This window comes from Terrapene carolina, unplaced genomic scaffold (assembly GCF_002925995.2).
Source record: "Terrapene carolina triunguis isolate 2854851 unplaced genomic scaffold, T_m_triunguis-2.0 Scaffold96, whole genome shotgun sequence".
Lineage (NCBI taxonomy): Eukaryota > Metazoa > Chordata > Testudines > Emydidae > Terrapene > Terrapene triunguis.
This window is the reverse complement of record NW_020664447.1, coordinates 78,795,195-78,811,159: the sequence shown is the minus strand read 5'-3', so window position 1 is coordinate 78,811,159 and position 15,965 is coordinate 78,795,195. Positions and strand designations below refer to the sequence as shown.

The window sequence follows — 15,965 nt, the reverse complement described above, 5'->3', positions numbered from 1 at the left end:
CACACACACACACACACACACACACACACACACACACACACACACACCTCTTTCACCCAAAGTTACTGGTGCTTTCAACCTTTGCTAGCTGGCTCATGTGGGGCTGTAGGCAAAAGCCCAAGTCAGGCTTTCAGTCTGACAGGTAACCCACCACTTGTAGTAAGAATGCAGGCTAAACTACCTTAGTGCTGATAGTCCCCCAATGTCTTCACAGAATCAGATATATACAGGGCCAGAAGGGACCTTGCCACTCCCCACCCTGCTGACCATGTCCAGAAAGACAGAAGAGATCCCCCACAATTCACTGGGAAAGATGCATATAGCAGCTTAATTTACTGCAGCATAAAGAACCATGGGATATGCCCCCAGAAGTCCTAGTACCACACAGGTGAGTAAAGCACCAACGAGCCTCGTACCCAGGCTAGGCTAATCCATATGCTGATCACCAACTAACTCTACAGTAGTTGGCATGGGTGAAGACAATCTATGCCTTGTATCTCAGACACCAGCTGATGCACCTAGATATTTTAGGCTTCAAGACTTTTGTCCCTTACAGCCATGAGAGAGCCCAGATTACCTTTATTTTCTCAACACTCTGGATTTGACTAAACATATCTTTAGCACAGTGTTCATATGCCAAGTGTGCCACAGCTTTTTCAATGATAACATGGGACAGGACTAGCGTGTGCTATCTCCTGTGATTTATGGACTCTAGAATGGACTTCATGGATGAATGCCAGGTTTGCCCCCAAGAACCACTTTATCAGCATGAAAAATGCACTACCAGCACTCTAAGGAGAGAGTATCTAGTTCCAATACTCATCTGGCTGACATGACTGCTAACAAAAACACAAAAACAAACAAAAAAAACTGACAGAGGGCATACAGAGATACTGCCTTTAAGAGAATCAAAAGAAACCTTGCAAGAGGACATTTAGCATGATGTAGACAACCCGAAGTGGAATCCTGAGTCTCTGCTGAGGACACATTAGAGAGGATGTTTAGATAAAGCTCCATATCTGAAGTGGAAGTTCTTCCTACTGGACATTTCCAGTACGGTGGATGTGTGTGATACACATCTTAAGCTGGGCACCTTCAAACTCCTAGTGGCACTATCATGAAGGTGTTCACAATAGTAACTCAAGTTATGCTCAAGCTAACTGTGTTGTGAAGACACCCCCTATCATGCAAACGTATTTTACTGATTTTGGTGCAACTCCACTGTGTGTGCCAGACTTTAAATTACAGTGACATTACAAGGATTCTGTTGTTGGATTTTTATCTGGAAAGTGAAAGGGTAGAGATTACCCTGTCCAAAATCTTGTCAGCCAAGTGGCAGCCAACCAGTTTGGTAGGAACAGTGGAAATGGTCATGTTTATTAGGTTCAATAATTAGGGTCCTCAGTACTCTGTGGCGCAATGGGACAAAATTCTATAGCAAACACTCCCAAGTGCCATGAAAAGAACCCTTAACTTCTGCAGTTAGTATTTTTGTTTAGATCTCCATTAGATAACAGGTCATGGAAATGAAGGGTTTTTCCAGAGCCCTGTTATCTGGCTCCATCGATTACAGAGCAGGGAGAATATACTGTAATTCAAATAAATCCCACTTCTGCGAAAACTGGAGAACGTAAGGATCTGCAGGCAACTCTTAAGAGGACACGAACAGAAAGTCGCTGGTTGCTTGGTTCATTAAATGCCAAATTCTTACATCCCTCCTTCCCACACCAATCCCCAAGATGCCACAAATTTTGCAGTCTTTGAATCTCCTGATTGAGATGCAGGGCAGGATGCATCTAAGAGTTATTGTTTCAGGCCTTCTGTAAACTCGGGAAGACAACATTCCATCACCTTATGCTCAATTAACCTTTTCAATGTTATCTTCATAATCACAAGGTTAGAATGTTTGTTTTAAAAAAGTTAAAATTCTGGAATAAAATTCTGGATAAAGAATGAATTCAGTGGCTGGGGAATACACAGGACCCTCTGCTAATAGTAATGGTCTCTTCAAGTCTTGCCATCAGAATCACAATCTCCTGCAACATGCTGACTTTCTGCATTGTCCTGGACAATGGCAAGAATGGTTAAAAGGCATCCAAGCAGATTTATGTGGCAGGACTGGTACAGCACATCTGTGTCCACTGCTCACTGATCTCTTCTGGCAAAACGTCTTCTTAGTTATTATGTTTGGAAAAAAAGAATTGTTGCTAGCTTGCTAAATTCTCTAGTTATGTGCCAAACCTCTCGTTACAAGTTCCATTCTGCCTCATCTACTGATTACCTAATTGACTGTTTGGTGGTTTAATGTGCATTGCACATATTGTGAACAGGGTTCTTCTATGCCCAGGTCACCCAACCTGATGTATCAGATCATAGATGATGCATGAATTGATCAAGTGCTGCACATATTGATCTTGTCATGATTTGACTTCAACATTTATGTGAGGCCACCATGAAACGTGACAATGACACTTAGATTACCTCTCCATGTCAACAAACATCCAGTGCAAGGGAGAAGAAAGCTGCAGTGTGAGGATCTTGGAACTGGTCGGTACTGTGACTTCATCCTCCATTAAGGTGGACTACCTATATGCGATCAAAGTAGTATGCAGTCCACCTTGCACAAAGGTTCTTACACCACTTATAATTATTCCAACATACACATGTTGCAGCAGTAGCCAGAAACCTCACTGGTTTGAGGCGACCAGTCTGCTCCTTCCTAGCCAAGCAACAACAGTTCAAACATTTGTCACCTCCAGATAGTGTTTTGTTACACTCCACCTAGGTCTGATTTTGAAGGCCACCTGGTCAAAAAAAAAAAAAAGTAAATGGGAGGTCAAAAAAATGGAGGGAGAGTGGTAATAAAGAATAGAGCATGTGTGTAAGGCACCAAAAGTAGTGTTTTCGTGCATGTCTATGCTCACACACACCCCTTGTAACAGAGCAAAAGCACCAAGATTTTATTTTAAAGAACTAAGCCAATAAAGTAGCATTAAGCAAAGCTGAACACAACTTCAGCTACTAAGCAAATGCTGAAGATATGTGTTCTTCCCCTCATTCACATATGCACCATCTATTAATGAGGGATTGAAAATTAGACCTTAGACCAGTGTGAGATTTCCTATACTAAGTCCTGGATTGGTACCAAAAGAGTACTGCACTTGTCCAAACAATCCACATCAGATTTAAGGCACTTTTTCTCTGTCTGCCAGAGCTAGAAATGAATGCTACCCACCCCTGGAAAGATGGGGTGCCCACCTACACAGTGGTAGACTCAATTCATTTCCAACTGTGGCAGTTGAAAAAATACCAACTTTAACTTAAGTCATTCTAATCAACTTAATGCCTTAGCTCCCCATCTCCATTCCAACCCAATTTTAATAACTGCTACCTCAAGCACGGAGATGGCACAAAGCTTTTTAAAGCTACTTGAAGCTTAAGTAAGAATTCCAATTTTCAATGGAAAATGGCAACAAAAAAACAAACATTTTTTCTGTATTTCACTGGGTTGCTTAACCTCTTCCTGACCATAGAAACAGCAACTCCTCACAACATATACAGCCTATGGGATCCTAACCTTTCAGCACTGGGCAGGATGCTGCAACCACAAAGGTACAAATATGAAAAGGAACCATCTATAAAGGATTTTTTTAAACTGGATTTGTATCTGATTCTTTATGATGTATGCAGGAGTTCTGAAAAGTTCTCTCTCCCCTTTGAAAGATCAGGAACGTGAAGTCTGATCTTTTGTTTTGCTAGAGGACTTATGGGGTGTGTGCTCTCATTTTAATTGCAAGGCACAAGTCTTTAACTGAACCTTTAACAAAACACACACTTTCTCCTATATGTTAATTATGCATTATAGTTAGTTATTTTAATCATCTATTTAAAACTAAAACAAGTTGACTAAAAACTGAAAGACTAGGACTCTAGTTTAGAAACAACCAAGTGAGAAGCAACTTGATAGGTATTTAAAATAATTAATGTTACAACTGTGAGATTTACCCTCACCATTGAAAGACATTACATTTAAAACGGGAAAGAAAATATTTATAGTGTACAGTTAGCCTGTGAAACTGTCACAAATTCAACAGCAGATTAATACTTAAGGATCCCCAAAACATCCATGTTTTATGAATTAGTATTAAAAAAGGTTATTGTCCTCTGCTTGAGGGTATAGGCCAATCACTACTTGCTTCAATTGGGAATAAGTTCTCTGATAAGCATCTTATTCCATAGTTGTCCATTACCTGGAGATTTTTGCACCTTCCTAAAGTATGAGTCAGGCACCTTCCTGAATTAGATGTCTGGTCTGGTGAGTATGGCAGTTCCTGTACTCCTAATGACAGACAGCACTAGATGCTGGAGAGGGAAAAACAACCCACAAAAGTCAGAAGTCAAAACCCCCAAATGCTATGATGTGAGGCTGAGCATAATCTTAAACTGACCTTAAATGACCCACCCCCTAACTTCAGCATAAAGTCTCAAAATAAAACTCAGGAAGCTCATTGAGATGGAACCATAAAATTATCAACAATACTACAATTTTTTATAGTTCATGTATTTTGGCCCGCTCAGACTACTACATCTTGTACTCCCAGGGGTATTCTGTGACAAAATTAAAAATTCTGCATACTTTATTTGTCCAAAAAAAATCACACAATATAACCACGCCAGTTTCAATTAGTTTGATAATTTATTTCAAAGTACCTGTCAGCAAGTATGTCTGTAACAATACAGATCACACCCCCCCCCCAAAAAAAAAAATCAGGAAATGTTTTTTTGACAAATAGATTCCTAACGAGGCACATTAAATAAATTACTAGAAGTTCTATATTAAACTACAAAATAGGAACATATTTCCTGCTTTCCTCAGAAGCAAAGGCTTGGGGGAGTCAGGGGTAGAGGGAGAGGGAAGGAGCCTTTGGAATGAACCTGGAGGGTTGTTGGGTGTGGGTGGGAGAAATATCGTGTTATTTTGTTGTTGGTGGTGGATTGGTAGGGAGTTGGGAAGCCTCGCCCATGCAGACCTTGGCTAACCCCTAGCCTATCCCATTCAGTCAGGCAGATCCTCTGCCCCATCCCCATGTGTCCCTGCAACCTCCCCTCCCCCCATCCCCATGTGTCCCTGCAGCCCCTTCCCATTCATCTCCTGGCTCAATGCTGTCACCCCCCCACCCCCCAGCTCCTGAGCCCACACCCCAGTCTGTCCCCCCACTAGCCCTTCTGAACCCCAGTGTGACACCCCCTCCCCAGCAGCCCCATGTGCCCTGCTCTGTCCCATCTGTGAGGAACGCTGTCTTTCCCTGTTCCTCTCCGCCCACTGGCTGCCATCTCTTCTGGCACCATAGCAACCCCTGGTGGGCGAAAGGTGTAACTGCAGCACCTCTCCAATAGAATCTATATGCTGCAGAGGGGGGGAAAAAAAATATCTGTGGGGGGACATGAATTCTGCACAGGCACAGAATTCTCCCAGGAGTAATCTTTGTGTCAACTCCTGTCTGAGCATGACACTTGAAAGTGTGTTTTTGGTTGTTTTTTTTAAATGCAATGCTCAACAGCTGAAGGGGATGGCTTAGGACTGGTCTACTCTCAGAAATTGCACAATTTAACTGAATCAATGCAACTCTTTTGTGGTATTACCAAATTAAGCTAAATCAATTTTAGCCACTCAATCCTGTTTTAAGAGGCCTCACAGAAGTAAGTTACAATTTAGAGGCTAATTTAGTTGAATCCATGCAGTGTGTGTAAACCAGGCCCTAGTGTTCTAAGCTTAGTGTTTAAAACAACAACTCTTTCTGGAGCCACAATTTCAGTACTGTTTTCCCCAGTTTGCAAAGAGCTCCAGTGCTGCTCAGAGCTTTGACAAGCTTCAGTAAGAGCGCAATCTGACTGGGGTTTTGTAAGTTTTTACTGCTACTATCCAGAACCCAGCACTGGCCCTATTCATCGAAGACGAGGACTCAAATCGAAGCTGGGAGAGTGGTGACAGAGATAGCTATGATGCTGGGGAGGAGGGAGACGTAGAATCTCATTTCCTCAACTCATTCTCCCTACAATCAGGAAGTACCTAGTTATTCCTTCTCCTTGCTACCACTTCAAATTTATCAGGCACCTTTTAGCCAAATGCTAGTATGAAAGACTGCGATCAACCACAGTCCAGAAACAGCACCTTACGGTAGAAATCCTGACATCCTCTCCTTTCCACCCAGTGGAGGGAGGACTCCAGATGCAATAGATTGGTGAGAGAGAGCCCCTGGTCATCTTCTTTATCAGTCTTTGGCTCATAGGTTTAAACCTCTGGCTACAAGGCATCTGATAAAATTCCCAAGCCCTCTAGGTGACTGAGTGAATGGGTGGTAGATGGAAGGAGACTGATCGGATAAACAGCATGGTAGTGGTTAAGTTTTGGAATGAGACAGGGGGATAGGACTAGAGTGGAGAGAAAACAGAATACACATTGCCAGAAAATAAAAGTTGTAAGGTGTCAGGGAAACATCAAGAACACAGAGGGGGAAGAGAGAGAGGCAACTTGACTCATTATAGAAAGGAAAAAACAAAACTGTTTGCATAGCCCCTATCATAACGAGGCTCCGATCCAGACTGCGGCCTCTGGGTGCTACTACAGTATATATTTTAAATACAGTGGGGTCTGACGCCAGCAACAGAAAACAGGTATAACAAAAAGCAACAGATCTAGTTATAAAAAACAAGTGTGCATTCTTGTGCCACAAAAATCGCAGAATTTTCCCAGTTTATAAGAGAATCAGGGCCTTTTCTTCACTAAAACAAACAGTACCATTCACCCCACACACGATTTTCTCTGATCATGAATGGCACCCAACGGATACGTTGGAGATAAACTATAGACAGTGCAGAGAGGCTACTCAGTGTAGGAATACGCTTGAAGAGTTTATAGTAAATATTTCTTCAAATATTTGAAAATTAACAGATCAGAGATCATTGTACATTGTACTTCCACATGTATGAAAGGAAGTAAGTCAGAAAGCTTTCCAGATGCAAAGCTGAAGTTAGCTTTAAGAACTGCCATAAAGCATTACTGTTTTCAAACTAACATTTTATTTAAAACCAACCTTGTGTTTGTCAAGTTCTGATACAGCAGAATACAAAAGGAGACATCAGAGCACTTTTATGGAAAGCCTAAATGGTTACCAACAACAGTGCTGCAACTGACTTAACCATACAACAAAACTAAATACTCACCTTCTTAGGTACACAGGCTCACATCTAACAGATTACTACTATACATGCATGATTTTAGAAGATGTATGGTAATGCTCATTTGAAGGAAAGATATGAGCCCTAAATTTAACAACACTGGTTTATCAATCACTTTAATAGCACTGGAAAATGGCATGTGCTGTTAATTTATATTGCTCAACAGCAGTGGTCACCAACCGGTTGATTGCGACCGACTGGTCGATCCTGGAGACTCTCCCAGTTGATCACGATCTCTGCCGCTAAAAGTCCAGTGGTATAGTGGGGCTGCCGCTAAGGCAGGCTCCCTGCCTGCCCTGGCCCCATACTGCTTCCAGAGGCAGTCAACATGCCCCCTCGGCCCCTCCCGGGGGGGGGCGGGGCGCATGCAGGGGTCTCTGCACACTGCTCCTGCCTGCAAGCACTGCCCCTGCAGCCCCCATTGGCTGGGAACAGGGAACTGCAGCCAATGGAAGCTGAGGGGGCAGTGCCTGAAGAGAGAGGCAGCACACGGAGCCATATGCACTGCCCCTGGGGCACACTGGCCACTTCTGGGAGCATCATGGGGCCAGGAGCCTGCCTTAGCCCCGCTGCGCCGTGACTGGGAGCCACCTGAGGTAAGTTTCCCCTGGCGGGAGCCTGCACCCCAACCCCCTCCTGGAGCCAACACCCCATAGCATCTCCTGGACCCCAAACCTCTACCCCAGCTGAGCCCCCTCCCAAAGCCAGCACCCCATACCCCCTCCTGTGCCCTGAACCCGTCCCAGCCCTGACCCCCCTCCTGGAGCCACCACCCTGTACCTCCACCTGCACTCCAACATGCTGCCCCAGTCCAGAGCCCCCTCTTGCACCCAAATTCCCTCCCAGAGCCTGCACCCCACACCCCTCCTGGATCCCACACCCTACCACTCTGCCCCAGCCCAGAGCCCTCTCCTGCACCAAAACTCCCTCCCAGAGCTTGCACCCCAACCCCCTTCCCCAGGCTCAGCCCGGAGCCCCCTCCCACACTCTGAACCACTTGGCCCCAGGCCAGAGCTCACGCCCCCTCCCGAACCCCAACCCAGTGAAAGTGAGTGTAGGGTGGGGGAGAGCAAGCGACTGGGCGGGGGAGGGGGTGTTTGAGTGTGGCAGGACCTCGGGGAAGGGGTGGGTTGCACTTAAATTCAAAAAGTGATCTTGTGCGTAAAAAGGTTGGAGACCACTGCTTGACACTGTTTGAAGGCAAAGTGCCCTTGTTCCTCATTGAAAACCCCCAGATGCAAGCCACACAGAATCCATATCTTGACAAACCACTTGTTTATTTTTCTCTCTTTGATGAACTTATTACTAAATTTCTAAGTCAGACATGAAGCCTTACCAGGTAATTAAGGACTTGTTTATGCCACAGTCTGCACAGTTTTAACTTAAGTTGGGTCAATGGTGCAAAACATTTAAAAGCCACTAATTTAAAACTTGTTTAGTTGAAATATGCAATGTCAAACGTCCTATTTTATTATCTTCTGTGAGAACAGTATACTACTAACACGCTTCTACCCTGTTGAGGGAGGTGGAGTTTTTGGGTATGCTTCTTGTGGAGTTATTCTGGTATCCATTCTGTTTATAATTTGGAACTTCTGAAAACTGACTAACAATTAAGTCTCAGGACTATAGGTCACACAAGGGATGGACTAGCCTACTGAATAGTCTCGGTGGCCCTCACAACAGTAACGACATGTTGCTACAGCCAACTACACTGTACACAAGTACACTATTATAGCACTTCAGCGTAGGTAATGTCTACATTGACAGGAGGGGCTCTCCCATCTGTGTAATACACCTCCCTGAGAGGCAGAAGCTAGGTGGACAGACGAATTCTTCCATTGTCCAGCACAGCTATGTCTCCCAGGGGTGTGAATTTTTCATATCCAATACTCATACCACACCTGAGAGATGCAGCTATGCCAGTAAGTTCCTAGTGTAGACCAGCCCTAATAAAGAAAGTAGCCTTGATTTCTAGCAAAAGACTACTATAATAATTAAAAATAAGCACCCAGCATCATTGGATTACAGTCTAAATACGTAGAGCAGTTAGTTATGCCAGTATAATTCAAAATCTCTGAAACTGTTACACACAGGGATAGATTCTCCTCATTAGTATAAGGAACAGAGTCCACTGAAATCAATGGAGTTTCTCTCATTTAAACCAGTTTTACATTAGGGTATCAGGCTCATTCATTATATCTATTGTACTTCATTTAAACCAAGTACTAATCTGTATGTATAACAAGCTTTAAGCAAGCACCCTACTGGGCACTTTGAAGTGTAGAATTCAAATGCACACTAGCACTTGCTAACAGATTTTGGAAATCTCCTGTAGCCTATTTACTCAGTTGTTCCCCAGTCATTTGTTTCCAGTTATCTTAACAATACCTTCAACTGACCACAACTAGATACAGGCTATGGCTACACTACACAGTGGCAGATGCGCTAAGATGTATTTTTTGTTCACATTGTCTCTTCTACCTGCTTGACCACTGTTGCAGTCTATGAGTTAAAATTCAGAGGATAAAATTTTGTTAAAGTTATTACGACACTCAAGGTTAGAAGTAGTTATCAGTGGAAGATGGAATTCCAACCTCTTCCTCGAGACTCATACGACAACCACATTAAAACAGCCAGCTCTTCATGAACAGTGTACACACACACACATATATATACACACACACACACACACACACACACACTATATATATATATATATATATATACACATATACACACACACACACACACACACACAGTTAATAACTGATTAACACCTGCCCTCCAGCAACATATATTAGTAAATGTGATTCTTACAGAGAAGACACAGCAAGTAAGAATTCTGCACTGATGGACAATAAATTAGGTTGCCTATCTCTTCCAGAAATCTACAAAACACTTCAAAAGTAAGGGGGAGAAAACAATATTTGGAATAAAAGACATTAGCAAAGCCAGAAACAAAATCAGGTTGATTCCTAACCCTGCAGGCACAACCTTCCATCCTCCCTATCATAAAAGGTTAAAATCTTGTATCACGCTGGATTTTACATTTATTTTCTAAGATTTTTGACAGGTGTAATTTATTTTTTATTTGCCCCTAAAACAGAGATGAACTGAAAAAGCTTCTGACACAGTTATTATCAAATGGGAAAAGGCAGAGCTGAAACATTTCCAAGCGTAAGACAGGATCCACAGCCAAACCCTCCCCCACCCTCCAAGATGCTGCCAGGGACCCAGGCTTCTCTGACATAAGATCCACCCCCTTCCTCCAGAGCCGCTGACAGAGATCCAGGCTCCTATTTGGGTATTTCTAAGGCCCCTAACACTTTGGTATCTGAGCACCCACTAGATATAGATAGAACACACACATACAAAATCTAAGAAAGGTGTTTTCCTCTTTCAGCCTCCACCCCCATGTCAGGCAGAGGATCCACCCACACCCAGCCCCTCTTGCAAAGGGCTTGACTCAGTGCAGAGGCACAGCAGGGCTGGATCGCCCACAGGGCTCACTTGGAACCAGGGAAGTTATAAGTGCCTCAATGGGGTACAGGCACCCACCCCACGCCAGGCAGCGCCGGTAACCCTCCCCCTGCCCTAACGACCAACTTGCAGCGTGAGAGATGAGGCAGGCGGTGCTCAGGCAGCCATTTATTCCCCTCCGCCCCCCTCACATAACGGTCACGGGCTGAAGTACACGCGTCATCCGGGGCTGCGGCCCATGTTCAGCATTAAAATGCAGCCCAATGGGGCCCCGGGTGTGCGGCGGACAGAAAGGAGGGGAGGGAACCGGCAGGCAGAGCGAGACGGGGCGCTGGTGGAGGCGGCTGCGAGGGAGTCGGCGCGGGCAAGGGGAGAAGAGGCGGAGAGCCGACGCGGCGGAGTGGGAGTAGGGGAGAGAGCCAGCCGATGGCAGGGGAGAGAGAGCCGGGGAGAAAGAGAAGCGAGGGGGGGAGGAGATGGAGCCAATGGGGGGCGAGGAAAGGAGGCTGGGTTCACCCCGCACCGTGCCCGCCCGCACACCCCGCCTCCCCCTGCTGCAGAAACTACGCCATTGCGGCCTAGTCCAGGAGCCAGCAGCGCGCTGCCTCCCTCTCGCTCCCCCTCCCCCCCGCCGCCATCTTGGCGGCCGCCGCCATCTTTCCTTCCCCCCGCCGGAGCCGGGCAGGAGCAGGAGCAGCAGCAGCGCAGACCCCGCCATCTTTTCGGGGGAGCCGCCATACTTGCCCTGGCGATGAACATGGCGGCGCCCATCACACACATCAAAACATGGCCTCCCTTCAAAACAAAACCGGCCTGGCAGAACTGGTGGGCGCCCGGCGGGGCCTAGGGCCCGGGGAGGGAGGGGCCAGGCGCGCACTTACCCGAGGCCCACATGGTGACCGAGAACTCCCCCTCCAGGGTCTTGATCTGCACCTGCTTCTGCTCCCATTTCCTGCCTCCGCCGCCTTCGGCCCCGCCGCCGCCTCCCCCGCTCAGGTAACTCTTCTTGCTGCTCTTCTTTCCGCTGCCGCCCTTCTTGACGCGGCCTCCGGCCGAGGACGAGCCGCCGCCCCCACCGCTCTTGCTACCGGCGGCGGCCACGGTGACCAGGGTCTGCTCGATATACTCGTCCTCCCCGGCGGGAGCCGGCACCGGGATGAGGATCTGGTCCTCGAAACCGTCGTCGGCCCGTAGCCCGTCCGAGTCGTCTCCCCCCACCACCTCCTCACGGGTCTGCACCAGGATCACCTCCTGGTGATGGTGCAGGTGGAGCTGCCCCCCGCCGCCGCCACCCGCGCCGCCGCCTGCTCCGCTGGGGTCTCCGTCCGAGACGAGCGGCTGCAGCGCGATCATGGGCTGGTGGTGGTGGTGGTAGTGATGGGGCGGGTGGTGCGGGCCGCACTCCTCGCAGCATTCATCCTCATCCTCCTCGTCCTCGTCCTCCTCGCCGCCCACCACGGTCGTCTCGATGGTCTCCACCGGGATGGTCTCCACCTCGATCTCGTGCAGCTCCACGATCTCGGCCGGCATCTCCGAGCCGTCCGTGGCGATGTACAGGGTGTCTCCCGAGGCCATGGCGGGGCGAGGGAGGGGACGAGCGGGCGGAGGGTCCGGTCCGCTCCCCTCGGCGGGCAGGCGACGGGGCTCGGGCTCCTCTCGCTTCCCTTCCTTCTCCTCCTCCCCCTTCCACACAAACACCAGGCAGCTCCTCGCAGCCAGCGAGAGGGAGGCAGCCAGCCGCCAAATCCCGGCTACGCTCCCTCGCGAGACTTCCGCCGCTACCGCCGAGACGGACCTCAGCCCCTGGAGGCTGCTGCCGCCGGGAGTCACCCCCACACGCTAAGCAGCCTATCATACCGCGCCTCGCACCGGGGACACGCCCCTTCAACCCTGACAGCCTACTGGAGAGCGTCTGGCACCGGGGCCCTGCCCTTTTCCATACACAGCCTATCGCTGGGCCGCAGGGTACGCCCCCTAGCGCCTCAGCCTATCCCTGCTTCTTGCGGAAGACCCGCGCCGACCCTGGGTAGGGAGGAAGCTGTCACTCGCTCCAAGTCCTTTCTTTTGCCCCTGCGGAGCGGAAACCATCTAGGAGGACGTTTGCTGCGCTCGTGACCCCGCTTCCCTCCGGGTCTCTGTCACGGGCCGGGCCGGAGCTGCGAGCGCCCCGGGGAACACGCCCCAGTGCTGAGCCGGGGTGAGTCGCCCCCGTGGGGCTGCTGCGGGGCGCTCGCTCCGTGCTCCCACCGCGTCCCTGGAAACCCGGCCGCACCGGCGGCAGGAGCCGACCGTGGGTCCAGCCTGTTCTTCTCGCACCTCCCGTCCGCGCGCTCCTGCCCTCCGACAACCTGGCTCGGCACAGCTGGCAGGCGATTGTGGACGTTTCCCTTTATTATTCCTCATGCTGGAGTCACGTAGCGCTCTCCAAAGCGAGCCTCATGTTGAGTTTCTGACGCTTTCTAACGAAGTTGCATCTGCTTTATAGTGAAGAAAAAGCACTTGCGGCGATACAGTTTTAGTGTAACGCGGTCCTGTGTTACAGGGAACGGCTGTTTTAAACCGGATGACTCGCCCTGGCCAAAACAACATACAAGTGTTAACCGGAAGACATGAGACCTTATCAGGAGGTGGTTGCAACAAGTAAGACAAGAGGGGGAAACTACAGTACTTTACAAGCTCGGTTAATCACTTTTACCCTGTCACTCCCATTCAGCTGGCTGCTGAAGGAGAAATCCTATACTTGTGTAAAATCAAACAGTTTAGGATCAAAAGTGAAGAACCCCTAGCAAACTGCAAAATAAACTGCTACTTACTAGCTGTTGTCCATTTAAAGGAAAACAGATAGACTGTGTCTGCTAGACTATTCCCCCTCTACCTCATGAAGTGTCTCACTCATCAGTGAGTGGAGTGGGAGCACTAGTGTAGACTGACTGCTGGCTAGCCCTTCTGCTCAGAGCAGGTCCAGGCTACAGCAATCAATAACACCAGTAGACAGTGATTTGACTACTCTCCTATCTTTGCTATTATTTAGGTAAATGTACAGTGATAGAAACTGGAGTGTTTTGTTGTTTGTTTTTTAACTTTCGGGCTGGTAGGACAATAATGACTGATAGCTGCATTTAAAGTCATCCTCTCAAGGAGGATAGTTGGGAAAACTCTGTAGTCTATTAAACAGTGTCAATTTAAATTTGGTTCAAAGTTTCCAGTTTGTAAGAATTAATTCCTTTTAAACATAAAAGCGTATAAAAATGACTCAACAACTTATTCGGAAATTCCATGGTAAAATTGTTTTAAAACTAAGTTTCCAGTTAGTGAAAACATTAAAATGAAACTGACTAAACAAAAATGAAACTGATTTGATTTTCATTGTCCACCAGTAAAGTGACAGCAAATGGATTTCAAAACATTTCATTTAATATTCTGTTGTTTGTAACAGGTAAGAATTACTGCATGATTATGATGGTTGTTTCCTTTTAATCCTTTCTGTTGCCATAGGCCAAATCTAAAAATAGTGACACCCCCTCCATTCTACTCCACCTAAGTACAAATAACAACCACCCCCACCAACCTGTGTAGGCTGCCAAGTATACTTGTGCCAAGTTCAGCAGATATGAAAAACTTCAAACATGAAACAGAGTTCAAGTGATCAAAGAGCCTTAATGAAACAAGATGAAATCATATCAAAACAAGTAATATGAAAAATCAGGTGTAGCTTTTCAATGTGATATTAAAATATGTAGTAAATGTAGACTGCAACCAACAAGTATCCTTATTTCCTAATCACTTTCTAACTTTCCCCTCTGATCCTTCCTCCTTTGTTTGACCTGATCTGCAAGCCCTTGATTTTGGTAGGACTACCACACAAGGAAGACTTATAGAATTGGGCCTTTAGGCCCCAATCCTGCATTGAGAGCTGCCAGTGCAGAGTTTTGTACCTACATGAAATCCTAATGAAGCACTTCCTGAAGAAGATCCCTATGCAAGATCAGGGCCTAAGGCCTGGTCTACACTAGTGGGGGGGATCGATCTAAGTTACACAACTTCAGCTACGTGAATAACGTAGCTGAAGTCGATGTACTTAGATCTACTTACCACGGTGTCTTCACTGTGGTAAGTCGACTGCTGACGCTACCCCGTTGACTCCGCCTGCACCTCCCACTCGGCGGTCGATTTATCGTGTCTTCACTAGACGGGATAAATCGACCCCAGCTGGATCAGTTGCTGCGGAGGTAAGTGTAGACATGCTCTTAGATGGTACAGTCTTTGGAGTAGGGGCTGTGTATTATCTCTGAAAAGCACCACAAATCCATATGGGGCAGTTTGGATAATGAAGGTCTACTTGAATTTTACAACTGTGTGGCTGCCTGCATAATCAAGGGGCGGGGGGGAAGTTGTTTCTGGGAAGACATGTATACAGCACAGTGTTTTTCAGTAAGCTAACTCATTCAACCATAAACTAAAATTATGCAGTTAAAATACTGCTTGCCAATGAGAATGCTCCATCTTGCTCCTGTACAGTTGAACAATATTGAAGACAATCTCCTGAATTTGTAGATTTAAAGCAATGCAACCTGTATAATCAAGGGAAATGAACAATAACTTGGTTCGCTGAAGTGTAGAATTTAATATGAGTAGTACATTGCAGTTTGTTAGTTGTGTAGAATTTCTATGTAGAGTGAAATGTTTTCACCCCTCAGCTCATAGAGAGCCGAGAATACTACATGTACAGTATAATTACCTGCTACTAAAGGTCCATAATTAGTAGAATCAGGTTGGGGAGGGAGGACGGACATGTTAAATGGGGCATTTTCCCATCCCCTAGCCAGGCTTATGCCAGATGGATTTTGCCCCCAGATAGCGACTCCAGGTATGAATGGATATTTTAAGCACTTATTTGTTATTAGCCTTCTTTCTTCTGAAAACACAACCCCTTTAGTCATTGAACTTAACAGCCCTCAAAAAAAGGACACATTGCTGAAAATCATTGGCTTCCTGCTGTAGTCATTTTACTTTCTTTGATTCTTCCCCCCTCCTCCCAAATTGCTCTAGAACCTTCCAATTCCAGCCCTTTTCCTGTTCCAGGGACTTCAGCCCAAACACAGTTTATTGTGTGAATAGCTGCAGAGGGAAAAAATGTCACTCCAAATACTCCGCATTCATGGGGGTGTTTTCTTTATCTTTGCAAATGGGTAAGCATGCGTGCATTTAAATATAAAATTAAACAAATAGACATTTGTTGTTTTCCC

General features: G+C 46.7%; 1 protein-coding gene across 2 annotated transcripts in view; it reads right to left on the bottom strand.

Annotated features, from left to right (window-relative positions):
- Positions 1-12,316, bottom strand: part of YY1 (YY1 transcription factor) — a 35,440-nt gene extending 23,124 nt beyond the window's left edge. For both annotated transcript variants that reach the window (XM_024196460.3, XM_024196461.3), the window contains exon 1: positions 11,601-12,316. In XM_024196460.3, coding sequence (XP_024052228.1) covers positions 11,601-12,294 — 694 coding nt within the window. In that variant the 5' untranslated portion in view covers positions 12,295-12,316. The remainder of the gene's footprint in view (positions 1-11,600) is intronic.
- Between the last annotated feature and the right edge of the window lie 3,649 nt (positions 12,317-15,965).